At 52.5% G+C, this 27,120-nt stretch overlaps 1 protein-coding gene and 1 long non-coding RNA gene across 6 annotated transcripts in view; one reads left to right on the top strand and one right to left on the bottom strand.

The window, feature by feature from the left end:
- Positions 1-1,434: 1,434 nt before the first annotated feature.
- Positions 1,435-27,120, bottom strand: part of LOC106729778 — a 27,187-nt gene continuing 1,501 nt past the window's right edge. For 2 of the 5 annotated variants that reach the window (XR_004316686.1, XR_004316687.1), the window contains 2 exons: positions 17,677-18,238; positions 7,040-7,663 (listed from right to left, as the gene is read on the bottom strand). This is a non-coding gene — a long non-coding RNA (uncharacterized LOC106729778). Of the gene's footprint in view, positions 6,801-6,886; positions 7,664-17,676; positions 18,239-19,803; positions 19,948-23,205; positions 23,287-27,120 lie in introns of those variants that run through there. The other 3 variants (XR_004316688.1, XR_004316685.1, XR_001366193.2) reach the window with 3 other exon arrangements.
- SMTN (smoothelin) overlaps positions 20,086-27,120 on the top strand; it is a 22,212-nt gene continuing 15,177 nt past the window's right edge. The window contains 3 exon segments of the mRNA XM_032471711.1: positions 20,086-20,217; positions 21,967-22,091; positions 26,718-26,866. Of these exon segments, the coding sequence (XP_032327602.1) occupies positions 22,020-22,091; positions 26,718-26,866 (221 nt within the window). The 5' untranslated portion in view covers positions 20,086-20,217; positions 21,967-22,019.

Genomic DNA, 27,120 nt, shown 5'->3' with positions numbered 1-27,120 from the left:
TCTGTGAATGTAAACCAGTTAGTGGTCAGTGTCTGGAGCAGACACCACCCATATATCCCCCGGACTGCACTCACCAAAGGCGGCTTACAGCGAATGACGTTGTTCTGGCCTCAGGAGTGCTCTTGGGCCTGCATGAGGGCAAGCTGGAAGTGAGGGAGTTGGCCCCCCCCTCCAGCCCTCAGCCGACAAAGATGGAGAATTGGTGATGGATGTCTGAGCTCCCTCGCCCAGTGGTGGGGATGATGGAGGCTGCTCTACTACTGGCTCTGAGCGTTCCCTAGCAGGTTTTCCCACCACAGTGACTTCCTTGATAATGCTTCCTCTACTGGATGCCTTCCCTTCCCTTCCCTTCCACCCGCTACAGGGATGCCCTAGGATCATCTCCAAAATAGGTTATTTGCACTTAAATACTTGTCTTTGAGTCTGCTTCTGGGAGGACCCAAACCAAGGCTTCTCCTCAAGGGCAGAGATGATGACCCATGTTCTTCTCCCCTACCATATCCAGCCTTGTGCTTCATGGGTGCAGGGTCATCCTTTTTTGATTACTTTCAGGAACACACAGAACACATGTCAATGGATTGGTCTTCTTGGCCAGGGCTGCTGTACACTCATCAAGGAGAAGCCTTGAAAAGAAGCCTCTGAGGATTTATCTGCTCATTCTATTTCTTTCCCACACACAGGAAATTCTGGACAGGCAGAGCTTCCTGAGCCCGGGGGAGCTCGCAGCATTGGGTCAAAGTTCTGCTCCTTATGAGAGGAAATGTTTGAGTGGTTTGAGGGAACTAGCATTGCCTTCCTCACTGCCTGGAGAAAGGGAAAGTATAGAGACCTGGGTTCGAGTCCTCACACTGCCACTTGGATTACTGGGACACTCTGAGCTATTCCTTCCCCTCCCTGGGCCTTAGATTCCCATCTATGAAGTGTAGAGGTGGAATAATCAGGCTTCGGGATATCTTAGAGCTGCTGCATTCTGTATCTCCTCAGAACTCAGATCCAGACGGGTCACACTCTTCACTTCTGAAAGCTTTTAGGGCTTTCAGGAAGTCAAAGCAGACAAGTATTTTGGAAACCAAGATTAGCAACAATTAAGAAAAGTTAGAGTGGTTTGTCCTGCAGATGGAATTTTCCATGGGAAATAATTTTAGATATGTATTTTCTTAATAAATTGACACTCACTAAAAAGTTTTCTCTTTTCATTTTTCCAGGCTTTCTCCAATCTCTACATTGCAGCCCAAGTTACCTGGCCAATCGAATCATGTTGCTCTCCTGCTTAAAACTCATCTCTGCATACCTAGTGCCTAGCAGAGCCTCCCACAGTGCTTTGCACATAATAGATAATTGGTTATTGAATTGAATTTTATTTCCGAGCCATGGCCCAGGGAGATGTTCTCCTAGAAAAGCTTGTTAGGATGGTATGTAAAGTAAAAGTAGAAAGGCTATGTATGAGTGAAGGCCAGGAACGCTTACCTAAGAGTGAGGTGCTTAGTATGGACACTATGGTGTGACTTTTGGTGCTCAGTTGCCCTTTTAGCTTCATTGCAGATTCTGAATAAGTGAGGTCATTGCATAAGTTACTCCAGTTAAGTGAGATGCTACTGTCATGCTTATTCAATCAGTTAGGGGTGCATTAAGCTGCAAGTTGCAGTGCACAGTGGCTCAAACTACAAGGACATTTGATTGTCTACAAATCTGGATGCAGGAGATCACAGAGTTGTTCTACCAGCTTAATGATGTCACAGAAGACACAGGTTCTTCCTAATTTTTCACTCCTCTCTCCTTATATTTCAGCACCTCATGGTCCCCAAATGGCTGTCACTTCTGTAAGCATCATCTTTGTCCAAAGAGGGTGATACCCCTGAGCTCTACTCTCCGTTTTGATCCTTTTATCAGGAAAGCTTCCTACAAGCACCCCAGCATACTTTCTCTTATGTCTCATTAGCCCAGAACTAAGTCATGTGACCATCTGTATTTATTATCTATTGCCATAAAACAAATTGGTCCAAACCAGGCTGCTGCAATAACCATCTACTATCTCTAAAAGTTTCTGGGAGTCAGGTCTCCAGGAATGGCTTAGTTAAGTGGATCTAGATCAGGATCTCTCAGGGGTAATCTGTGCCAGTCTCAATATATAAAGGTGACTGTGTGACAACATGGGGAAGTCAGTGCCACTGAAAGAAATGTTTAATGTTACTTAGAGTTTCCCTAGAAAGAAGAGGCATGATGTGCCACACAGGGCCACAGGGGAAAGCACCAGCATCAGTCAGGAGGCAGAAAGGAAAGAGACAAGGCCAAAAGCACAGCCTTTATGGGGGTTTCCAAGGGCAGGGCAGGGCAGGGCAAGGGAAACAGCTTAGGACTGGCTAGTTTGAATAATTCCAGTGGGCTTTGCGGCATAGGAGCTGTCCTAAGTTGTCCAGTACCTGGCCCTGGGTTATGGCAGAGGAAGTATTGGCTTGGTATGTGAGAGTTAGATAAGGAGGTGGTTGGGGGTATGGACTCAGGATTGGTCAGGTTTATATGTGAAAGATGGGCTCATAGACAAGTTCTTTACTGTCTCTAAGAATTAACTAGCTCTGGGAGGGGCAGGCTCTTCCCAGACACCAAGGTTCCCCAAGATGTCAAAGTATCATAAAATATAGAAAATAAAAAACATGATTAATGTGAGGATCCCTCTGGCTCGTGCTTCTGTCAAAATATTGGCCCACACCATAGTCATCCAAAGGCTTGACTGGGGCTGCAGCCACTTCCAAGGTGGCTCACCTACATGCCTAGCGTGTTGGTGCTGAATGTTGATGGGAGGACTTAGTTCCTCCCATGTGGGCCTCTCCACAGAGCTATTGAGTGTCCTCACAACATGACAGCTAACTTCCCCCAGAATGAGTAATCTAAGAGAGTAGGGCAGAAGCAACAATGGTTTTTATGACCTAGCCTTGGAAGTCACTCTTTGAAATGAGTAAGTCCAGCCTACATTCAAGTGGAGTGGGTGAGTTTCTATCCTTTGAAAAGGAGGGTGTCAAAAAATTTGCAGCCACTAGATCATCCCCGACTGCAAGCGAATCTAGGAAAGCAAAGGAGAATAGGATTGTCATGAGGAGCTTAAACTGATCACAATTCATCACCTGGAACACTGCCACCCCAAACAAAATCAGAGATCAGTTAATGAGGAAGGAGAAGAAAGGGTGATGGGAAGACAGTCGAGAGGGTCTGCCACAGTAATGATATCAAGGTGAAGGGGAATAGGGCTGCCAGGTAACTGTCTGTCTCAACGTTGCATAGGACATATTTATGTGAAACGTTATTTGTTGTTTATCTGAAAGTCAGACTGAACTGGGTGTCTTCTATTTTCATTTCCTTGCTGGGAAGTAAGTCTTCAATAGTCACGGCAGGGGGAGGGTGTAGCTCAGTGGTAGAGTACATGCTTAGCATGCATGAGGGCCTGGGTTCAACCTCCAGTACCTCCATCCAAAAAAAAAAAAATTGATTTTCCTTAATTAATGGAAGGAGGCCAGTGAGGGATAGGACTTCTTGGGAAGAGGGAGCAAAAGGAGACTGCGGTTGTCTGGAGGAGGAACAGACATTTTAAAGCCTAGCAGAGGTTTTTTGGGGAGGTGGGTGTGTGAGGTTAAGGTCTCCTGTGGTCCCAATCGCTCTTCTCTGTTCCCACCACCACTGCCACCATCACTTCCACTCTGATCTCAAAGAGCCAGGAAATTCTAGCCAGAAGCATCTCTCTCCAACATCCTGAAAAGCCAACTCCCAAAGCCAAAGTGGGAGCCAAGGGCAGTGCTGCAAAATGCATGGAAGTTGGGTGAGAACACGGACCTTTGCTGTGTGACCTCAGGGAAGGCCCTCCCCTCTCTGGGCCTCCCTTTTCTTGGCTGTGTAATGAAAGGCTGGTCTAAATAGTCTCCAACAGCCCTTTCACTTGGCCTACGTGTCTCCCTCCCAAAAGGAAAAACTAGAGGGAACAAAAAGACATGGGTGGTTTCTCTGGTCCCGTTTCCAAGCCAAATGCAGATGAAAATGTCCAGTGTGACATAGATTTAATATAAACAGTGGTGCATTAATACTCACAAATACCCCAAAAGGAGTCTCAGATGGGCTATTTTTATCCCTTCAAATGCGTACACACACGCACACACACTCCAACCCCCATCACCCCCACCCATGAGTTTCTCCAGTTGGTTTTTACAAGAAGACAAGAGTTCCAGTTAAGGGTGCTAATTAAACAGCCTGGACTGTGGGCAGGAAGGAGGCTGGCAAAAACCTCCTCTCTGGGCCTGATGTCACCGCAACTGGGTATTTCTCATGACCCAAGAATGTGAGTGTGTTTGCACTGCATGTCGAAGCCAGTGATGCAAGCGTGGTCTGGTAAACAGGCCCCAGACAGGCAGGCCCTGCAAGGAGACGCGGTGCCGAGGCCTGGCGGACGCCCAGGTGGTGCTTAACTCCTTCCTGGCAGAACCGGCTGCTGGGCTGCCAAGGCTTGGCCAAGGGGCCTTCTGTCCTCAGCCCCTGCTTCTCTCCCAGGCAGGGTCCGTGGTGTGGCAAACTCTGAATTTGGAGTCACTGAGACCTGCATCTCACCCGCCAGTTACCTGCTCCAGGGCCTTGGGTATATGATTCCTCTGCCCTGAGTCTCAGTTTTCTCATCTGTACAGTGGGGAGAGGAATCAGGTCCCCAGTCCCCACTTTCAACTCTATAGTCCAGAATGCCTGGATAACCAAGGCTTTTCTGTATATTCAAAAAAACACTCATTTGGAGGCAAAATCTGACCTGAATGGACTGAGGCTGTGCAGAACCTGTATTTATCTGACTTAGAGTCAATACTCACACTTCTCACTACAGCAATACCCACCGGTATGTTTGACTGGGTGGGCGCAGACCCCAACAGATCACCTTTCAAAATCCCCCTAAGTTCTGAATTCTGAAACCCATCCAGCCCCAGGAGTATTGATCTGGGGTTGTGGGCCTAGGGAACTGGCCTCTGGCTCTTTGGGAGACTTACTGAGAGACTGCCTTCTGCTAGAAAATCAGCCCCGGACGACAGGGCTTAGCTCTGTCTCTGCTGCTTCCCAAGCACCCAGCACAGTGCCTGGCACAGAGCAGGCATCCAACTGACAGTCGTTGAATCAACAGCTGAAGTTCTTTATACCCCATAAATGCCACAGTGGTGATTACAGGGAAACTGAGGCTAGAGACTCTAAGCTGGCCCACCCTGGGTCCTTTCCTGCAGAGGGACTTCAGGCTTTCTCCAAGAAAGGTAGCTGCTTGCATTTCTCTGCTGGCCTGCTCATAAACAGCCTGGTGACCCCCCTCCGACATTCCAGGGCAGCCTTCTCCCTGGATGGCTGGTTTGAGGGCATCAATGAGTTTTCTTTGGCTGAAAGTTCAGCTGACTTTTTTTAAAGGGGGCCTGTGCAGAAAGCTGGGGGTGGGGGAGGAGAGGGTCATCATGCGGTACCTAGGGAAGGTGGGATTTAAGGCCAGCCCGAGACTGTGGACTAGATCCCCAGACCCCTCCAAAGACTGTGAATGCATCAGCTTTAATCCTAGGACTGGAGAATTACCCAGACCCACGTGGAGCTGCCAGGATGGAAAAGGCCTTCCCAGTGTGTTTGGACACAACCTCAACTGCTGTGGAGCCTGAGTAACTCCCTGTCCCTCTCTGGGCCTTAGCACAGTGGAGCTGGAGAACCCAGCATGGTGGATCAGAGCTAAAGTTGTAGACACAGACTTGAGAACAAGCCCAGGCTCTTCCCCTTGCTGGGCAGGGAGTTAGGGCAAGTCCTTTTCCCTCTCTGAGCCTCAGTTACCCCATCTGTAAAATGGCACTTTATTACAGGGATATTGCCCTGATGTACATGCCTGGTACATTGTGGTAATAAAGGAAAGTTAGACACCCTGGCTTGGATGACCCTCCTGATCTGGTGTCCTGCCTTAGGCACCACCTTAGAATAATGAAGACCTCATTGTCCAAGCACCCACTGTTTCAATACTTCACTATGTTCTAAGTACTTCACGAGTATTAGTTCATTTCATCCTCCCAACATCTCTCAAGTGGGTACAAGCATTGTCCCCACATTTCAGAAGAGGAGTCTGAGGTTCAGAGAGGCGAAATGACTCCTACAAGGCTGCACAGCTGGTGAGCAGAAGAGCCGGAATCTGTCAGACTCTAAGTATCTTATACCGTGGCTTCAGGGAAGACCTAGCAAATGATTCCATGCTCCGTGCTCCATTCGCTGAAGCCAGAGATTCCAGCCGGGCCACCCCCTGATGTAGCCAACGACCAGTGCTGGGGCTCTGGTTCCCCTATCTGAACCAGGAGGAAGCGCCTCCCTGCCCTGACTCCCCCTGACTAAAGCGAGGACACTGGTGACTTTGAAAAGGACTTTATAGGCTCTGAGATGGGACAGGTATTCTCAAAGTCTCAGTCCGGTGGGGGAGGGGGGGCAAAGGAAAAAAATAATCCTCTCCCAGCCACGCTGGCAAGTGTCAGACCAGCTCTGGTCACAGAGGGACTGGAGAAGGGAAGGTCAGTGAGGTACAGCTGCCTCAGAAGTCGAAAGGTTAAGGGGACTACTTGGAAACCAAGAACGGAAGGTGAAGTGGCCCCAGCCCTCCCCCAGGACCTGACACTTACTGCAATGGTCCCCTCCCTCCATTAGGAGTTAGGGAGTACTGCCTAGTGGTTAGGAACTTGGCCTCCAGAGTCCAACAGATCAGGGTTCAAGTCTCTGCTCCACTCATCTGTGCTGTGTCCTTTGGACTTTCCCCGTCTGAGTATCAGTCTTCCCAACTGTGGAAAGGGGTGATAGGATGAGAGCCTCACCAGGACTGTAGTAAGGACAAGACTTGGCCCATGGATAGTAGTGGAACAATTACCTTCTACACCTGATCTGCAATCTTCAAGGGAGCGTCCAGTCTGGAAGGAGAGACTATACATAAAATGCCTGGCACAGGTAAGTGCCCACTGGATGGAAGGATGGATAGATGGATGGTTACATAGATGGATGGATGGACAGTTACACAGATGGATGGATGGACAGGATGAGAGATTTACTCCAGGTCACACAGTCAGGAAGTAACCCTTCCTGAGAACTCACATTGGACACCAAAGAAGGCATAAGAGCTGGGTAGAGAGGGAGAGGTGCTCCAGGTGGAAGGGACAGCACCACAAAGGCTTGGAGTTAGGAATTCCTGAGACATGGATGAGACACTGGTCTCACATGCCCTTTCAGTAACCTGTTCAACAAGATCCTATGAGGAGGGGGATTTGGATGGAGGCTCTCCCAGAGTCCTCTGGGGCAGAGCCGGGCAGTTGTGCAGGGAGGAGGGCCCCACGGCACAGGGGAGCAGGCGGGAGCAGGCCCAGCCTGGGGGTCAGGCCTCCAAGGGCTTGGTCTGGCCATATTTGGTTTTCAAGGAAGTGGGAGACTTCTTGCTGGCTCTGCTGCCCAGGCACAGGAGCGAGGCCACCCACAGTTGCTGAGTCAGGCTGGCGGCTGGGGTCGAGAGCAGAGGCCTCCCCATGGGGTGACTAACACGGTTGTTCAGAGCCTGGCCTCGAGAGTCAAGACGTGGGTTCAAATTCTGCCGGACCTCCAATGGCTGTGGGACCGGGCAGACCGCGTCACCTCTCAGAGGCTTGGTTTTCTTTATCTGTAAAACAGAGCAAGATCAGTAAGGACAAACACCATAACTGAATTTGCTACCTGTCAGTCTGTGCTAAGCACTCTCCCTGCGTTATCTTGCTTAATTCTTATCACGATAGAGAAGTATTATTATTGTCCCCATGAAACAAAACGCGTGAGACCAGCGTTTCTCAGCTCCAAGCCTCGGCTCACGCAGCCCCCTCCACCTGGAGTGCCTCTCTGTCTCTGACCTGCTCGAGGCAAACTTTAATGCCTAGAGTGCAGGATCAGGAGGACTTACTTCCTGACTGTGGGACCCGGATTTCCAAATGAAGAAATTGAGGCACAGGGAGGTGAGGTCACATCCCAGGAACAGACAGAGCTAGGAAGAGCTGGAAGCACTCAGCCACTCCCCAGCACTTTCCTACGTTCCCATTTCCCCATCCAGTGCCCCCCAACAGCTCCTGCAAACACCCGACACCTGCACCCTCCACTTCCGATTCCCAAATTGCTGCCAAAGCCCTATTCAGCCCCTTATAACAGCCCTGTTAGAAGGTTATAAGAAGGTCAGCTAGGTATCATCCCCATTTCACAGATGGGGACACTGAGGCTCAGAGAAATGGAACAAGTTGCCTGAGCCCTTGCAAGCAGCACAAGGGGAAACCAGACTTGGACGGCAGTGCTAGCTGACTCCCGTTCCAGTCCTCTCTCCCCACCACCGTGAGTGGACCGCATTCTGTGAGGGGAGCCCTCACTTTTCCTCCCAGCCAAGCCATCCTAGACAATTAAGATAAAAGAGAGGATAAAAGAGAAAATGAATCTGAGGTCCACTTGAAAGGAAAAATCAGGATGAGTGGGGGCATCTTGCAAATATATAAATTAGGCTTCCTTTGAAAAAAATCATAAAAGAATGAACGAACAACCGGTAGTAGTTTTAAATCAGATCATCTCCTCGTGACCAGCAGGAGACCAGAACCACTCTCTAAACCCATTAGCTCATCTCAGTCATTTTGGAGGTATCTCCTTCCCTGCCCCAGGCCAGGAGCTGTGGCGAGAGAGCCAGGCAAGAGCCTTGCCCCAGAGCAATCAACACGTGGACAGCGTTCCCCAGAAGCTGGGATTTCACATCCTGGTAAAGTTTTCTCCCCACATGGGGCACAGAGTTGCCAACATTTTGTTATCTGTCAAAGAGCATTAAAGAAAAGAGAAAAATAAAGCATTACTTTCTGTCACCATAAAATTTAATAAGGACTAATCTCAGAATTTAGCAGTTTTTAAAAATTATCTTTATAAGTCATTGTCCTAGTTTTCTCACTAGCCGCAGGCCAGGGAGACTGTGTCTAAGATGGGCATTTGGCAATCCCCAGATGAGTGGGAGAGACAAAACATTTACGCAAATAACTCAGAGTAGTGATCTTCATTGAGTATCTTTTGGTTGAGAGCCACACAAAACTATCCTGGCTACCTTATTAAAGAAAGATTTATTGGAAGGGGATTTTTATTGGGAGATTGGATTCTGGGGGTTATGTAGTGGACAGCAGGGCCAACCAACCAACCAACCATTGCTGGCAAGGACAGAAGACTTCAAGAACAAACAGAATCAGTGCTCTCGCTCTCTCTCACTCTCCCCTTCTTGCTGTGTTATCTGTCTTCTCTCTCTGGTTGCAGACAGGGTTCCTCCATGTGGCAGATGGCTAACAGCTTCTGTATCTCACATCTCATGGCCCTAGCAACCAGAGGCAGACCAGTTACCATCTCAATTCCAGTGGCAGTGGTGGTGGCAGTAGGAACAGAGAAGGTGGCTGACTGGCCCAAGTCAGAAGTCCACCCCTGGACCAATCAGCTGTGCTTGGGGTGGGTTCTGTAACAACATGGCAGCTCCTATGAGAACTCACCTAGCTTCCGCAAATATTAACATCTTGCCTAACTTTGGTAATTATTAGAGCCAATAAATTAACACTAATATAGTACTATTAACTAATCTACAGAACTTATTTGAATTTTGCCAGTTTTCCTTGTAATCTAATCCAGGATCTCACTTTACAGAATATCCCTCAATTTGGATGCATGATGGTTTTCTCATAATCATGCCGAAAATGAGGCATTTTTGGCAAGAATAGCACAGAAATGATGCTGTGCCCTTCTTAGGGCATCACACAGGGGCTACATCCTGTCAACATGATTTACTACTAGTGATGTTAACATCGATCACTTGGTTTAAGGAGGTGCTTGCCAAGTTTCTCTGTTGTAAAGGGTCCCTTTGTAATTAGTAATTATCTTGTGGGGACATACTTAAGAGAATGCAAAAATGTAAATTTCTCATTCTTTACAGTTCTTTTTAAAGTGCTGTGCAATGTACACTTTCTACTTTTATTCAACAAGCGTCAACTGTTCACCCACTATATACCAAGCACTGGTCTAAGACGCATGGCTTGGTTATGTGCAGCTCGATGACCTTGCTGGACCTTAGGTACCACTCAGGGCTGCTGAGGATAGAGGAGGATCATGTTTGTGAAAGTGTTCTGTAAAGCTAACTGGAGTGGTTCTTTCTTTTTCCAAGGCGCTCAGCTCTGTCCTCACCTCCGCCTATTGGCAGTCTCCATTTCCGTCCTGCCTGCATCCATGCCTGCAAGGCTTCTGTCTCTCCTCACTGGCCAGACTCCCTCATCCTATTTGCCAAGCCTAACTTATGATGTCATTTAATAAGTTTTGGAGACACAAGGCGAGCCCTGTAGAGACTGACAGTTTCCTTCAGGAGCCTCTCTCTGGGCAATTTTGGGAACTGCCTCGAGGTGCCGAGTGATGCCCGGGACCCTTGGGTGGCAGGGGGAAGATCCTCTCTCCCATGGCAGAAGTAAGGGTGATAAGTAGGAATTGCCTCCCTCCAATAATGGTTTGGCTCTACAAGGGAAAACTCTTGAGCTCCAGAGTATTGAATAAGTCTGGGCGGATACCTGTATCTTACCGAGAGATCTGACATGCGCACCCTTTGAAGGAACAACTTCACAATGTGAGAGGATCAGCTCACCAATGACCCAGCCTCCTAACCCAACAGCACTTTTACTTTGGAACAAGAGTTTAACGAACCAAGAGGGAGGTATAAGGTAAGTAGCAACACTCCTTTTTAAAGGCAGGAACCTTCTGTGCTTGATTTTTTTTTTTTTTTTTGGTCCTTTATACAAGATCGTTATGAAAATCAAATATGATAAAAGGTGAAGGCACCCTGGAACTCCTACAGGGCCAGGTCAATGTGGCTGTTCCCATCCTGTGTCCTGAGGGCAGCTTTTTAGGAACTGCTTGCCCAGACCTCAGCAGGCAGAATGAAGGTCTTAGCTCCAACATCAGCCCAGGCCACGCTCTGCCTTCCTTCAGCCAAGCAGATGAGCCCTTCAAAATAAAGCCCCCCAAGCAGAGATCCAGCAACATACAGGGCATTCGATCCAGGGTCCCAAGCAGTTTCCTCCTTGGCAGGTCACAGGCCTGGGTTTCCCAGGCCCATCTCCTACCTGAGGAGCAGGGTGCTGTAGGCTGGACTCCTACCTAGCTAGCACCCAAGAATTGGTAAATTCTCAATGGCTCAAGACTATTTGCCAATTTCACCGCCCTCTCCCCAGTGGACCCTTGGGAGCACCCATCCCTTGGAGACCACCAAGGCAGCAGCTCTCCTAGGGACCCTCAGGTTTAAGAGACACAGTCCCCCCATCAACCAGTTGATTTTTGTGGCCATGAATCCCAAACTATAATGTGCACACGAATCCCCTGATAGTCTTGTTAAAACACAGACCCTGATTCAGTAGGCCTGGGGTTGGGCCTGAGACCCTGCATTTCCAACAGGCTCCTAGGAGATGCCAAAGCTGCTGGTCCACAGACCACACTTTGAAAGCAAAGCTCTAAACAACAGGCTGATCAGAAGGGTCTGGAAACCAGAAAATGGTTTTGAGTGAATGGAATGACTTTGAGAGTCCCCGCTTTCTACCTTGAATTTTTTATAGTCTTTTTTTTTTTTAGTGGAGGTGCTGGGGATTAAACCCAGGACCTCATGCGTGCTAAGCATGCACTCTACCACTGAGCTATATGCTCCCTTTGAAAGTTTTATAATCTTGATACCACTTCTGATGGCCTTCCAGTAACGCCCCCTTTTAACTCAGATTAATCTGTGAGGTTTCTGGTATTTGCAAACATGATAGCCTTTCCTAATACCCCAAAGTATTTTACCCCCCAAGTAGGAAAGGGTGACACCTCCTCCATCTGTCCCATCCCTTCCTTTACAGGCCAGTCCCATCACCAGAGCCTGGCCAGATCCACCAGCTTCTTAAAGGGAACCAAGTCCCTTTGGGGGCACTTCAGATGGTATAAATCTCTTGCAAGAACACAAGAGGTTTTCAAATGTTATCCTGGGGATTCCTCATTGCCTTCTCTCAGCATTTTCCCAGAAAGAGACCTAAGTCTCCTTTCTGGGCTTCAGTCCCTTGATTGCCTCCCAGCCCACAGCTGTCTTGTGCATCAATTAGCTGGTGACTAATTGCTCTCTAATTGCCAACCGGCTCCCACCCAAACTTGCGACACTGAGTCATGGGCATCCTCCAGGGAAAGGTGTTTTGTGAGTCCAGTGGTTCACTTTTCCACGAATTGTGCTGAACCTCTTCTGTGGTGCCAGGTTACCTTCTAGGTCCTGGGAATTCAGAGGTGAGCAAGACAAACTCTGTCCTTGCCTTCACAGAGCTCACATCTTTTGGGAGCCAAACAGCAACAAATCAATTTCAGATAATAAGTGCTATGATTTAAAAAAAAATAAGAATAAGAAAGGAAAATACAGTACAGAGTAATGCCTGGAGCTTCAGACAGATGCGCTGGGAAGGCCTTTCTAAGGAGGTAACATTTGGGTTGAGACCTGAATGGTAATCAGGAGCCAGTCAGAATTAAAATGAGGAGGAAGAGCGGTCCAAGCACAGAGCACGGGCAACGTCAAAGGCTGGGAAGGAGGGACCAGCGTGGTCTGAGGAACACTCATTACATCCATTCAGCCCCCCAGGGATTCAGGAGTCAGCCATCAAGTTGGAGTTGGTTGTAAGAATTGAAGCAAAGCATTCCTCCTACCCTCTAGAGGAGACTGGGGGCGGGCCTTACTCCACGTGGTCCCGCCCCCAGAAGATGGCGTTTATGCATCGGATAGGTCAGACTTCAGGATCCTGCAGTCAGGATCTTTGGTGGTAAGGGAGATTTTTCTTCAAAGTTTCAAATCCTGCAGTCAGAGTCTTTGGTGGTAACTAGGGAGCTTTTTCTTCAAAGTTTCAAATTTCACAGTCCTATGGGGGACTTAAGGGTGGAACTCCTCGGAGGGTCCACTTAGGAAGCGTCTGCCCCTGGGGAATTCAGACCCAGGACTCTGCAGAGGAACAAAACTGCGTACTGCCATGTGAAATTTTTTGATTTTTAAATATTAACGATGAATTGAAAAAGCTTTTTAAAAGCTGTGCAGGCCAAACACATGTCTATGGGCAAGACCCGCCCCGCCCCCCGGCACTCAGGGGTGCGGTGGGGCTTTGGCGAATGCTTAGAGGTAGAGGTGATGGAGAGGAGATAGGAAGGACACTAACTACATCCTGGATTCTGAAATGCCTGCCCTGGCAAAGATGTGCCCCAGGAGGAACTCACTGCCACAGGCACATACTGAGCACCTACTGTGCAAGTCTCTGTACTAGGTTGGAGGATACAAAGCACATTGTGAGGCTACACCCTCCTCCAGGGCAAGGGTTGCCTACCGCAGGAGACCTGGGTTCGTGTCCTGGTTTGCCATTCTCTAGTTGATGCTCACCCTTGGGTTAGTTCATCAGCTCTGGAATCCCGCACACAGCCTATGTTGATAGCAGGTTAACTAAATCAAATGAGGACAAATTATGAAGGGTCTTGAGTGTCTGGGTAGAGTTTGGGCTGTATCTGATTAGGGGGTGGGAGCCACGGCAGATTCTTGAGCAGGAGTGATGTTCTGAGTAAAATATTTTAGGAAAATGAATCAGACCACCTGTGCAGAGAGGAGAGGGTGACAGACTATCCAGGTGTGGTACAGTGAGACAGCACCTGGGTTTACGCAAATCAGATTTTATCACCCCTCACTCAAAAGTCTTCAGTGGCTCCCTGCAGCCATCACAGCAAAGTCCTTTCTTCTTACTATGGTCCAAGGGCAGGACCAACTTCCTGGGTGTATGACCTGTGCAGTTGCACAGGGCCCCACGCTTGGCTTAATGCTCTACTGTCACCATCTTGAAATTCTTAATAATTTTTGAGCAAGGGGACTCATATCTTCATTTTGCACCAGGCACCACAAATTATGTAGCCAGTCCTGCCCACAGGGACTGGCCCTGCTCCCCTCTCCTTTCGCTCCTCATTTACACCTCGCTCCTCCCTAACCCTTCAAACTCCAGTTGCATTGGTCCTCCATCAGTTCCTGGAGGTTGTTCCTGCCTTAGGACATTTGCACAGCCTGTTCCCGCTACCAGAACACTACCCCTCATCCTGAGACCAACTCTTTGTTCAGGAAATTTCTTCTTATCTTCTGGACCTGAGCATAATTACCTCCTGACAGATACCTTCCTTGACCTCCCAGGATTATCTATTCAAAACAAAACTTTAAACATAATTTAAAGTAGGCCCCAGGACAAACTCCCATAGTGCCATGTGGCTCCACCTGCACAGAGCTGACCCTAATCTGTAATGACACTACATGGGGCTCTGTTTGCTGAGTCCATCTCCACCTCCAGACTGTGAGTGCCATGAGTCCTACCGAGTATCAGCAGATCCTCATGAACTTGTCTGTCTGGCTTCAAAGGGAGGCTCAGAGATAGGTTAATGGGGTAAAAGGAGGGGAAGCCACCTCTCACCCATCTTGGACCTTTCCTTCTGGGTGGGCGGAAATGTTCACAATGTACAGACCACACACACAGCAGGGTCTGCTTTGGCCCTGCCCCTTCCCCAGCTGGAGCCTATTAGCTCCAGACCCTCTTGCCCTGTTCCCTTCCCAGTGATGGGACAATCCTAGGGGTGGGTTGGGAAGGGGATGCACTTTACAGAGCCAAGCTTTAGTCTAAAGGAAGCAATAATAGAAGCATTCTAGACTTCTGTCAGCAGAACAGCCGGTGGTGTTTGGGGGCTTTGTGCTTACTTAGAAGGTTAGTTGAGTAACTAATATCCAATCAGAGGAAAATTTCCTTCTCTTAACTAAGTAAATATTTGTGAAGCAGGTTCCATGTCCCCTTGCAGGGTTAGGGTGAGCATTCAGGAGCTTAGCTTAGAGCCTGGGACATAGGACCTGCTTCATAAACATGAGGCCTCTGGGCAGACATGATGGTCTTTCTGATTTTATCTTGCCTGGGTCAACAGATTTTTTATGTTTTGTGCAAATTCTGTCCCTTCCTCCTACCTGTTGTAGTGTGAATGGTTTTATTTACTTGGTTAAGACAAATAGAGCTAATAGTAGTCTTATCTCACAGAGTGGTCATGAGGAATAAACGAGTTACTGTGGGCCTTAGCACAATGCCTGGTGCAGGTACGCGCTGCATGAGCACTTGGTATAATTTTTAAAATTCTGGAACCTGTTCCAGGGCCAGCATGAGATGATGGGGGTCCCAGCCCCACCGCCGGCTGCAGCTCGGGGCATTGCCTTTGCTACCATTCGGCTATTATTAGGCTCAGCATCCTCATCTCAAATCCAGATGGGGTGCTAGAAGGGAGGGCAGAGCCGGGCCTGGCTGCCCGAGGGCTGGGAACACTGCTGGGAGGCCGGGTCGGGTTTGGGCCCCACCCTGCCTGCCCTCCCTCGCCTGCAGCGGGTCCAGCCGCCACGTCTGCACTTGGCTCTGAGGTCTGCCCCAAACACTCCCTCCCACCATGGCCGCCTCCTCAGGCCGCCTCCTCAGGGAAGGTTCAGAGCACTTCTGCAGCCTCAGCACGTTTCTGCCCACGCCGGGGAGACCAGGCCTGCATGGAAACTATGAATTGGACACTGCCTGCCTCCAGAGCCTGCAAAGGGGCCACCCACCCTCCTGTATAGAGGTCTTCATGCCTCCAATGAGGCCTATTGGGTCCAGCAAGGGGAAAGGGTCTGCACAACTGGGTTCAAATCCCAGCCCTATCACCAACATATGATGTCAACTTGGACAAGTGACTTCCCCTCCATGAGCCTCCATTTCTTTATCTGTAAAATGGATCTAATCTTAGCACCGACCTCCCATGGCTATGGTGATGATTAAATGAGTGAATGACACATAGTAGGGACTCAGTATGTGCTGGTTATTGCTATTTCATGCCTGGGTGTGCCAGGTCCTGAGGGGGAAACAAGGGGTTTGGGGGCCTGGGGATCTGGGGTAGAGCATGGCTCCACCTCCAAGTTGCTGTGTGACCTGAAGCCTGTTCCTTGCCCTCTCTGGGACTCAGACTACCTATTTGGACCACAAGGTGGGCATCTGGGACTCTATGATGTCATGATCCAGCTGCTGTGGTCACCAGTAGTTAAGAATATGACAAGGCCCCATGTGGGCAGAGACCCCAAGTGGCAGGTGGCAGGGTAGTGCAGTTAAGATCAAGGGATCTGGGTTCTAATCCTGTGTGAGGGGCCGGTGTGGCTTGGCCTTGCTAAGCCTGCCTCCGCGTCTGTATAATGACGGCTCTGCTTTGCAAGGTTCAAGCTGTGAGGTTCATGATAATAACAAAACTGCCACTCATGTAGTTTATGGGTGATCTGGAGCCAAGTTCCAACCCACTGGGCAGCAACTATCTGGGACCCCTGCCATAAGCCTAGATTACACCAGGCATCAGGGAACCATCGGAAGTCCCAAGAAGTCCAGGCCAGCCCCTCTAAAGGCTGGTCCTCCTGGAGTTCAGTATAGCCCATTGGGCGTCTCAGGGCCCCACCTCCTTCCCAGGGCCCACTTGCTTCCAAGTTTCCTACATTGAAGAGTCACGCCTTTCCCATCCCTCAGCACCTAGGGCCAGGCCGCCTTCTCCAAGGCCGGAAGTTTATCTGGCACTGTCCTCAGAGAACACAGCAGCTGGATGACATCACGGAAGAGATAGTCTTGCCAAACTGGTTTGCCAAACAGGTCCCCAGCCCCACTTCTGGCACTGCTGGCCAGGACCCTGGGGGCCTCTAGCTCTGCCCATGAGGAAGAGGGTTGCAGCCGTGGAATCCAACCAATCCCAGCAAGAACTAGTTCTCCACCTCCAGGGTCCTCATGCTCCAGCCTCGCCTACGTGACTTTCCCCAGGAAAGTCCTCAAGTCCTATCTGCCTTCCTTTGCTCACACTGCGCCTTTCTCCAGGTGTCTTTCCCCAGCCCCAACCCACACCAAAAACCAAGAGAGGGCTTTTTTTCTACAACTTTTAGAGCCCAAATTGCATCCCTCCCCTGCTCTCACTAGGCTGTGAGACCCCAAAAGCAGGCCCAACTCCAACCCACCCCTAATCCCTCCATTCCTCCCAGTGCCCAGCAGCCCCTGAACTCCCTCATAGGTCTTGGCCTTGGCTGGCCTCACAGCCACTTGTGGGGTCTCCCACAAAAGTCTTGGAATTTTATGTTGTCTAGTCTGGGGGCAGAGGGCTTGGAAAGCTCAGACCACAACTCCCCCATTGTGCAGATTTGGAAACTGAGGCTCCAAGGTGACCCAAACTTTACCTGGGCTGGAGCCAGGCCTAAGACTCATCATTCCTCTTGCCTCCTGATCCCAGGCCTGGGCTTTCTCTGCAGGATACTGGCTGGGGGGAGGGGTAGCCAGGGAGTTTCAGGGATCTGGCACTGCCAGCTTGGTAAAATATTTATTCTCAGGCTCAGAGACTGGAGCAAAATATTACCCTTGGCCTCTGAGCTGTTCCAGCCACTCCCCAGTCTGCCAGTCCAGGGTTGGACCTGGAAGAATCTGGACCCTTTCTGTTATAGCCTCTTGCCCTGGGAGAGCCTGAAGTAAGCCGGTTCAAGCCCCTCATTTTATAGATGGACAGGCTGAAGCCCAGTCCTCCCCGGTGCCCACAAAATATATTCACCCTGCTCACCTGGCATTCAGGGCCTTTGACAGATGGGAGGACTCCCATCTCCATTTTCTGCTCCATCCACAGCCCAGCTCTCCTCCTTTTCCCACTTACAAACCTCCTGGCCTTTATTGACACTGTTCCTCTGCCACAATTATCTTTTCTTGTCTTTCCTCCTCTTCTCTGTGGGATGGATTTCTTGGCACCCTTCCTCAAGGATCAGTGTGCATTTCACCTCCTCTAAGAAGTCTTCCAGGATTTCCTCCATCCTAGATGCAGCTAGGTGAAGGAAAGGGGCTTTGGTACAGGGCGTGATTCCACTCAAGTTTGAATGCCACTACTATCCAAGGCGCCTTCTCCTCCCTGAGCTCCAGCTTCCTCCTCTGTAGAATCCGGGTAACACATCTTACACAGTGATCAATTTGCAACGGAGCAAATTCTGTGTCAGACATGCAACAGGTGCTCAGTAGACACCAGGAGCCTCCTGACGGGATGTTTGCTCCTCCCTGTGCTGTGGCTGCAGGCTTCTCCAGTCCTGCACAGGGCTGCCCTTTGATCTTTGTTTCACCAGCATCCCGCTCTGCCCCTTTCAGATAGGAAGGGAAGGCAATTAGGTCTGGAGAAGGACCCCAGCCCTGGGGGCTTGACTGAGGGGCAGGACCCATGCTTAGTACTACCCAGAACTAGTGAGCGCAGGTAGGCACTTTAAGTCCATACACAGAGATTCACCTGTGCGGTTCCTCCTTGCTTGGGGGGGGGGGGGCAGGGGGTGCGAAGCTAGCACGAAGCAGGCCATTCATTGGAGCTGACAGCTGCCACTCAGGTGGCCTATATGTGTTCCACTCCAAGGGGCTGTTCTAATGGGGCGCAAGGGTTGAATAGAATCGAGTGGGCCTTGGAGGGCACCGACCCTCATTCTGGAAAATAGGATTGCATCTAGGTCAAGTAGAGAGGGCCTAGTTCGGGCCTGCCCAGGAAAGAGGACCTCCAACTATAGCCCCCAAACTGGGCTCTGTTTGCTCCTTCTCTTGTGTGATCTTAAGTTTCTTCCCTCTCTGCCCCGTGGTTTTCCCACGTGTAAAATGGGACCACTTCTCAGGGATGTCGAAATAAAATACGATATCTTCAACAGGGTCTCGGAGTGGATACTGGCCCTCTTTCTAGATGGGGGTGAGGTGGGGTGGAAAGTGGTCACAGAGGATCTGGTCAGCGGGGCCAAGGGGCTCTGCTGGGGCAACTGGCTGAAACCACTTCCCCACAACCCCACATCATAGTGGTTAAAAGCACAGATTCTAAATTCAAAAGGTGCTGGTATGAATCGCAGGTCCACTATCAGTTGTCCTCAACTGTAAAATGGGACAGTAATCCTGAGCTCAAATGGTCACTGTAGGGATTATACGCCGGGCACATGGCAAGCACAAAATAAATGAGTTGATATTTTTTTAACGGACAGGACTCCAGACCCCACCTCCCAAGCTCCAACGCCCTTTTGCCTCCATGGAGACCTGTGGGCGGCTCCCTGACCTCTAGAATAGGGGATGGGTGGCTTTCCCCAGTGAGTCTGAGCTCTTGGGTCCCCTAGCTGACTCCCAGTGTTGTCCTGGACATGTTGGCTCTCTCTCTGGGCCTCAATTTCCTCCATTTGGCGAATGAGATTCTGAACTCCGTATTTCCTATTTAAAACTCCAGAGCGGGGAGAGGGAGGGTATAGCTCAGTGGTAGAGCACATGCTTAGCATGCCTGAGGTCCTGGGTTCAATCCCTAGTACCTCCATTAAAAAACAAAAACAAAATAAAACTCCAGGGCTGCAAGAGGTCGAGGGAGAACCATTCACAGATAAGATCAATGTCCGCGCAAAGGTGTGCCGGCCTGGGGAAAGTGTGCTGTGCGATTGATGCTGCTCCATCTGAAAGTGGCCCCTGAGGTGCTCCAACGTAGGTAGGGTCAAGGGGCTCCCGGTCACTTATTCCCTGCTCGGAGGTGGCCCGGACCAGGTATCCCGAAAGCAGCCTGGGGGCATCGGCCAAGCCGGGGCACTGAAGCGAGGAGGGGGCGGAGTCGAGGGAGGGGACAAGGTCTCACGAACAAAGAGGAGGGCGGAGAGGGGCTGGCCTGAAGGCTCCGCGAATAGTACGATCCCGGGCCACTTACCCCGGCTTTGGGCGCCCTCCTCGACTTTGGCGCAAATCTACGTCCTCCTAGAGACGCCCACGCGACCAGTCAAGGCTGCGCCAGCAGTGGCCCCAAGACTGCAAGTCCCTACAACCTAGGCCTGCGAGGGGCGGGACCTCCACTAGGGGCGTGGCTGCCAAATTGAATTTCCCCAATGGGGCACGAGGGTGGGCGGCACCCTCCTGAGGATTGGCTCGCGCCATGGCGCGGGGCGGAGCCGGCGGGACTGCTGGCCCGGCTGGACGGGCGGCGCTTGCAGAATCCCGGGGACGGTTGCTGAGCCGGCCTGGGATCCCGGTCGTCGCGCCTTCCTCCTGACCGCTCCTAGTCCATCTGTTGGATCCCGAACTACCTAACCTGAGCCCGCGCCAGACGGGCGGGCTGGACTGAGAGGTGGGTGTGCGGGCCTCCGGGCGGCACCAGGACCCCCGACGGGTCTGGGGGTGGAACCCGGACGTGTGGACTCTCAGGGTTCTGGGACTCCCTGATCTGGGAGCCCCTACCTACCCACGGGGGCTGTAAGCCATGCGATAAGGTTCTGAGACCGCGGGGAAAGACGCTCACGGACCTCCAGGAGGCTCCACGCCCCCCAGGGGTGCTAGTGTCTGTGGGGGCAGAAACCCTGAGGAAGTGCCTACATTCCTCTGAGGCCCCTCACAATCTTCGGGGGCCCCAAACTGTGTGACAGGGAGCATGGGACTGGAGCAGCAGCAGGAATCCCTGAGAAGAAAGAGACTTCCCTGAAAGTCCTATATTATGCATTAGGGTCCCCCCTCTTCAGGAGACATGGAGGAACTCAGAGTGTCCACAGAACCTAAATCTGGTGATTGCTGAGTGACGTTCCTGGAAGCTTACCCCAAAGTAGGTAGACAAGGGTCAAGGGCCCCAGCAGAGGGTGGCTGGGAGGTTGCCACCTGCCCAAGCCTATACAGATGGGAAAAGCCAGCAGCAACTTGAACAGGCAGGGTCCAACAAATCCCAACTGTGGGGACAAGGACCCCCAACTCTGACCCATTCACCTGATGGGGTGACTCGCCTAGTGACTCTGATCTGGGGACGGGGGAGGAATGACCGAGTGATGAATCAACAGGAGGGGGGGCAATCCTGGGGCCATTTCAGTCACCATACGTTAACTAAGCACCTAAGGTGTGTCAGGCTGTGGGCCCTCAAATTCCAGAAAGACGTTAGGGCCTCAGGAGGAAGCAAAGCTGCAGTGGGAGGCTGGGCCAAGGTTTAGGGGGCCATTTTGATAGGCAGTGATAGGGCAAGGGGGAGTGTCCTGAGCCCCTGAGGGCACTTTGGAAGGGGACTTTGGAAGCCAAGATTAAATCCATTCCCTGCCCTCTGGGTCTTTCGGATCCTCCTTACTCCCCGTGACAATTCTCTGCCCTCTCCAATCCTGTTTGCCTAAGTCCAGAAGCTGGACAGATCAGTTTTGGAAGGTTCTTCCAGCTGGGAAACTGAATTCTAAGTGCATGAATTGGCAGGAGGAGCTGGGTGCCTGGACGCCTGGCTTCATGCAGTCAGGACAGTTGGCATCATAAGGAGGGCAGAAAGGGGAGGAGTGGAGAGAGGTGTGTACAGAAGGCTGTCCTCAAGAATTGGAAGACAGGGTGTTACCTCCAATGGCGTAACTCACCTGGGGGAATGAGAACGGCAGAGGCAGCAAGGACTTGGACATGGGCTTAGCCTAAAGCCAGAGGCTGAGCTTTTGGGGTGAGTGGGGGCTGGGTAGGCGCTGGGGATGGGTGGGTGGGGCAGGACATTGTGGAGTCTGGCGGGCACCCCCTGGTGGTGAGCACAGCTTGGGTGGGTCTTGCTGGGTCCTGGCTCCACAATCCAGGTTCCTACCCTCCCTGTTTCATGAGGCTGAGATATGGAGAGGGTCCAGCTTAGGCCACACAGCAGGCTAGCAGTTGAGTTGGCTGGGCTGGAACCAGGTACTTCTACTCTTGGTGTGTTGAGGTTTCCAGCACACTACCCTAGAGCAGAGGGCACCTCCCATGGGAGCCACATAACAGATAACAGGAATGGGACAGCAATGGATGATTGTGGGTTAGATGGGGAAACTGAGGCACAGAGCCCAAGTGCCTGTGGTTTCTAGAGGCCCCAGCAGGCCTGATGCATGTCTGTCCCCTGCAGAATTCCCTGAGCTGGTAACAGGTGCCACAGGCACTGGAGAACAGAGGGAACGGATGGAACTAGGGGCCAGCAAGATGGCAGACGAAACATTAGCTGGGCTGGATGAGGGAGCCCTGCGGAAGCTGGTAAGTGGCCCCATCATCCCCACTATGAGGAGAGGCAAGCCAGGCCAGAGAGGCAAGGCCAGCCCAGGATACCTCTCAGCTGACAAGAGCAGGTGACAGGGAGGGGGCAGGAGGAGGACTCAGGGGAGCAGGGTTAGGCCTGTTCTGCCTGGCCAAGGCAGAGGCCCTGGTGGCATGTACCTGTCCATGCCAGGTGCTGAAGCCTTGTCCCTCCCAGCCCCCCACTGCCACCACCTGTTTAAATAGTAACTGCTGAGGACTTGCCCATGTGCAGTCACAGGTGTGCGGAAGCTGGAGTTGCCTCTCCCAAGCAACAGCCTGGGCAGTGCCCACCCCTGGAGACTGGCCCAGTGATAAAAGCAGCAGCAATGATTAATAAGCCAGGACACAGCAGGCAGCAGGCTGGGTGCTAAGAACACCATCTCACAGAATGGTCCCAGCAGCTCCAAGAGCCAGGAGGACACTGTGGCTCAGATAGGTGAAATCACCTGCCCAAGGACACCCAGCCAGGAAAAGGGTGTGCCAGGATCCAAACAAACCCCAAAGAGGGTCATCGGAGACTAAGAGACCTGGCTAAGTCAAGGCAAGAAGAGCCCATAGAGAGTGACAGGCCTTGGGGGCCCATATGAGCTCTGTGACATCTAATCTGTCATTTTCCCACTCTGAGCTTCAGTTTCTTTACCTGTAAAATGGGAGGTGGAGGAAATGTGTGTGAACATAATGTTTAGGTCCTATAGTTGGTATTGGAATGGAATGAGGCATGGGGCCTGATCTTGGGATGGAAAAAGTATGGGCCCACTCTATCCCCTTTCCCCAGCTTCTCCTTGAAGCCCGCCCCCCCAAACACACACCATGCACAGAGAGGCTGTGGGGCAACAGCGCAGGGCAGACATGTGCCCACCAGCAAGGGCAAGGAGCAGCTGAACTGGAGGAAGGGCCAGAGCCCCACCTCCTAGCCCCTGACCCCTGTCCAGGGGGGAAATTAAAGATTTACCTTCTGTGGGAGAAGGCAAATGACCCACCCCACCCCCATACCAGTCCTCTGGAGGCAGGGGCTGGAGCCAGCCAGCCCAGTCCAGGCACTGGGCAGTGCCCAGCCACTGCCATCACCTACCCAAGGCACTGAGCCTCTGTGTCCTCGGACAGCACCTTAGACTCTGGGTGTCCGCCACCACCATAGCCAGCTGTGTGCAGCCTGAAGGAGATGGGTTGGGTTAACAAAGGTCCCCACCATGTCAACTCGACTTTCCTCCCATCAGGAAGTCGGAATCCCACTGCGGGTAACAGAGAAAAAGCCAGGTCTCGGCGCACCCCCTTGTCTAGGGGTCCATTCTGAGGCTCGGGGTTCTCCAGCCGCCACCCCCACCCCATGCAGGTTTGGGCGCTGGAAAAGGGCTTCAGAGAAGCCTGATCGGTGGTTGTAGTCCGCTCATCCCGGGCCCCCTCCCTGGGAAAGGACTAACGAGAACCCATCCCTCCTATCTGGACTTCGAAGACCCCCGAGGTCTGTCCCATTCCGGGGCCGGTTCTTCCCCGCCGGGCGCCCGCCATTACTGCGCCCCGGAGCTGCCGAGGGTCCCGCCCTGCGCGCCGGCCTCGTGGCAGGAACGGGGGCGTCCCGGGCCGGGCTCCTCCCCGCGGGGCCGGGCCTTATAAGGGAAAGCTGACCCAAGCCCCAGCGTCGGGCCGATCTGGGGACCCGGGACCCGCTCCTAGCTTGGGCTCCCGCACATTCCTAAGAATAGGGTGGGGGCATCTGGGGACACGAACGCCACGTGCCGCTCCACCACATACCGGGACTCCCTTCTCCTCGGTCCCGGGTTCGAGATCGGGCTCTGACACTCACTAGCTGGGTGACCTGGGGAAGCTGCTTAAGTCTGTGAATCTGGGTTTCCTCTTTGTAGCGGGGATATTAACGCAGCCGGTAGCGGGAGACTTCCTGCCTGTCTGGCTCCCCGCTCTGCGCCTAGTGCGGGGCTGCGTGGGAGAGGCGTGGGCGGTGCCCCGGGCGGGGTTGGGGGAGGCGGGGAAACGGCGGCTGCGGGGCCCGCGGGCCTTCGGCGCCCCCTGGCGAGGTCCCCCATCGGTAACTGGAGCTGGGACTGAGCAAATGCTTGAAAACTCTCCTCCATTGGGCTGGTGGAGAGACTGAAGCCCAGGGAGACGCCAGGATCTGTCAGACATCCCCAGCAGGGAAGGTACAAAGTACCGGAGGCCCGGCCCGCCGGGAGGAGGAAGCGCCCTCTTTCCTCCCGGGAGAATTCCACTGGGCAGTTTCGGAAATCGCCCCATCCCCTTCCCCTTCCCCCTGGTGGACAATGGAGCTTTGTACTTCCTTCCCTCCCTCCCACAGCCCCCTCCACTCAGGGCGGTGGGGCCTGAGAGGGTGGGGAACCAAGAACGCACAGCAGGGACACTGTGGGTGGACTTTTGTCTCCAGGCCCAAAGGAAGGGGTCATACGAGAAGGTGACCAGTGAGATGAGCTTGCCTATTTCCCCAGCCACTTAGGGGATCTGACAGAGGCTCCCATTTTCCAGATGGGGACACTGAGGCCCTCTGGTGTTGCAGAGGTGACCAAATATCCACATCAGTTTTTTTTTCAGGGACAAGAACTCCATCTCTGGAGCCCGAGGCACTGGGAAGGGGAACCCAGGAGATAAAGGCCTAGTAATGGCATCTCTGAGCCTCTTTGCACTCTGCACAGAGGGGCTGGACCAGCTGTTCTTCCCCCACCCCTAGTCCCCAATCTCTAAGTGTGCTACAGAGGGTTCTGGGCCCAAGGCAAGGCCAGGACTAGGGGTAGGAAGGTGAGCCTCATTCTCCCCCAACCCTGTTTTGATAGGCCCCCCCTTAAGCCCCAGAGCATCTCTAATCCAGGCTAGTAGTGTCCCCGGTACAGTACCAGGGTCCTCGAGGTACCCACCATAGCAGACAGACCCCAACCATAGAGCTATCCTCAGCCCAGGGCAGGCCCCGGAGTTACAGAGACCTGGGTTCAAATCCTGGCTCTGGTCATTTGACTGTAAGCAAATCACTTTTCCCTGAGCTTCAGTTTCCTCACCTGTAAAATGAGAGTAATAAAGTGCCTAGGGTTTCTGTGAAGTTAGGACAAGGGGGCCAGTCAGCCCAGGATCTGGCACATGAGTTCTCTGTGAATATTACAGATGCCTCTGGGTATCTTGTCCTCATTTGCCCTACTTCTCTCTCCCCTCCTGACTGGCTGGAACCAAGCAGGGGGGTGATGCTTATGCATCCGAAGGTCTATGGGGGAGTAGGGGAGCCCAAGTCACTGTCCCCATCCCCATCCACAGTCCTGAGATGGGAGCCATTGTCCCATCTGGCAAGTGAGAAAGGAAAAGTCGCAGAGATGTTAAAGATATGATCCTGACCACCCAGCCAGGACTGGATTGGGGCTGGAGCCAGCTGGGGGGTGATGGCTTGAGCCTCAGGGGACCTTCCCATAGCTCCTCAGGAATGTGGAGACTGAAGGTACCCTGGAGGGCTCTATCCCTACTCTCTTAAGACTGGGACAGGTGAGCTTGTGGCTAAGCTAGGCCAGCCCACGCTCTCTGCTGAAGCCTATCCCCCCTAAGCCCTCTCCCATGGAGTAGGAAGGAATGATGGGGAATGAGGAAAGGAGCAGAGGGTTGTGGGGAGGTGGGGGCAGAGGAAATCACCTTCCTCTACTCACTCCTAGGTGGCTCAGACCCACACTGGAGGCTTATCTCTGCCATTATCTTCCTGGGGGCCCTGAGCCAGTCCTCTCTTCTTTGAGCCACAGAGGCTCTGTTGGGGGTGGAGGGGGGCAACAGGATTGGCTGACTCTGCACAGAGAACATGCTCTTTCCTGGACCTGACTAGACCAGCCACCCCCAATTTCCCAGGGAGTGACAGGCTAAGAAGCTAGTGGGAGCACCTTTCCCCCATGGGCGCCCTCTCTAGGCCCCTGGGGGAACCCGAGTGCAGCTGCCATATCTGTCTGGGGGATTGGCCCTCCCAGTCTGGGCCCTGGCCCCTTTGCCCCTTCAGTGGTGGCCAGGGCTGGACCAGTGCAGGGAAGACAACAGCCCCCAGCCAGGCAGAGTGCTGTGACTCCTGAGCGCCTGCCTCTGCCTCAGTTTCCCCATCTGTCCAGTGTGGAGGACACTGCCACTCACCAGCAGGGCTGTGGTCCTTTGGGACCATGGGAGTCTCCCTTGCTCACAGCTGGACTCCAGAGGCCTGAATCACCCTCCCCTCCCAGGGACACTGTTAGGGACCCATAGGATTGCTTCCCTCCTCCTGCCACGACTCCCTGGCTCTTGGGGGTTTGGTGAAGGCTCTGAGAGTCAGGAGTTGAGTCACAGAAAGGAGTGCCTGGCTTGGCACCTGGCACAGGTGAGTGGTTGCTGGCTGCCCATGCTATGAACTGTAGCGCACGGTGGGCTGTCCAGAAGCCCTGGCTGTGTCATCTGTGTTTCCCCAAGGCCAAATTTGGGTGGGCAGGCAGGCACATGACGGGCTTGGGGCAGAAGGAGTGGAGACAGACCACTCATTGTGCCTTGGGACGAGCTGTGGGCAGCTGGTGCCCGCCCTCCACCCTGGCATCCAAAATGACCTGCCCCTCGCCCCCGCCTGCCCCACAGTTGGAAGTCACAGCAGATCTGGCAGAGCGACGGCGCATCCGCTCGGCCATCCGGGAGTTGCAGCGGCAGGAGCTGGAGCGCGAGGAGGAGGCCCTGGCATCCAAGCGCTTCCGTGCCGAGCGGCAGGACAACAAGGAGAACTGGCTGCAGTGAGTGGTGGGGGCTGGACATGCAGGTGGGGCGGGATGTGCCAGGGCTCAGCTCACGTTGTACAGGCAGGCACGAGCCAGGTGACTGCTCCCCACCTGGGTGGGCAAATGGCAGGACGGGACGCATTTGGAGTACACAGGGATGTTTGTGTGCACGAATTACTGGTCACGGTACTCTGGCCACACCCATGTGGACAGCATATCTGGTTGTGTGGTTTGAGCGCTGCTCCATGGGCGTGCACATGTCAGCGTGT

This window comes from Camelus ferus, chromosome 32, assembly GCF_009834535.1.
Source record: "Camelus ferus isolate YT-003-E chromosome 32, BCGSAC_Cfer_1.0, whole genome shotgun sequence".
NCBI classification, from domain to species: Eukaryota; Metazoa; Chordata; class Mammalia; order Artiodactyla; family Camelidae; genus Camelus; species Camelus ferus.
Note: the sequence above shows the minus strand (reverse complement) of the source record. Positions and strands in the feature narration are given on the sequence as shown.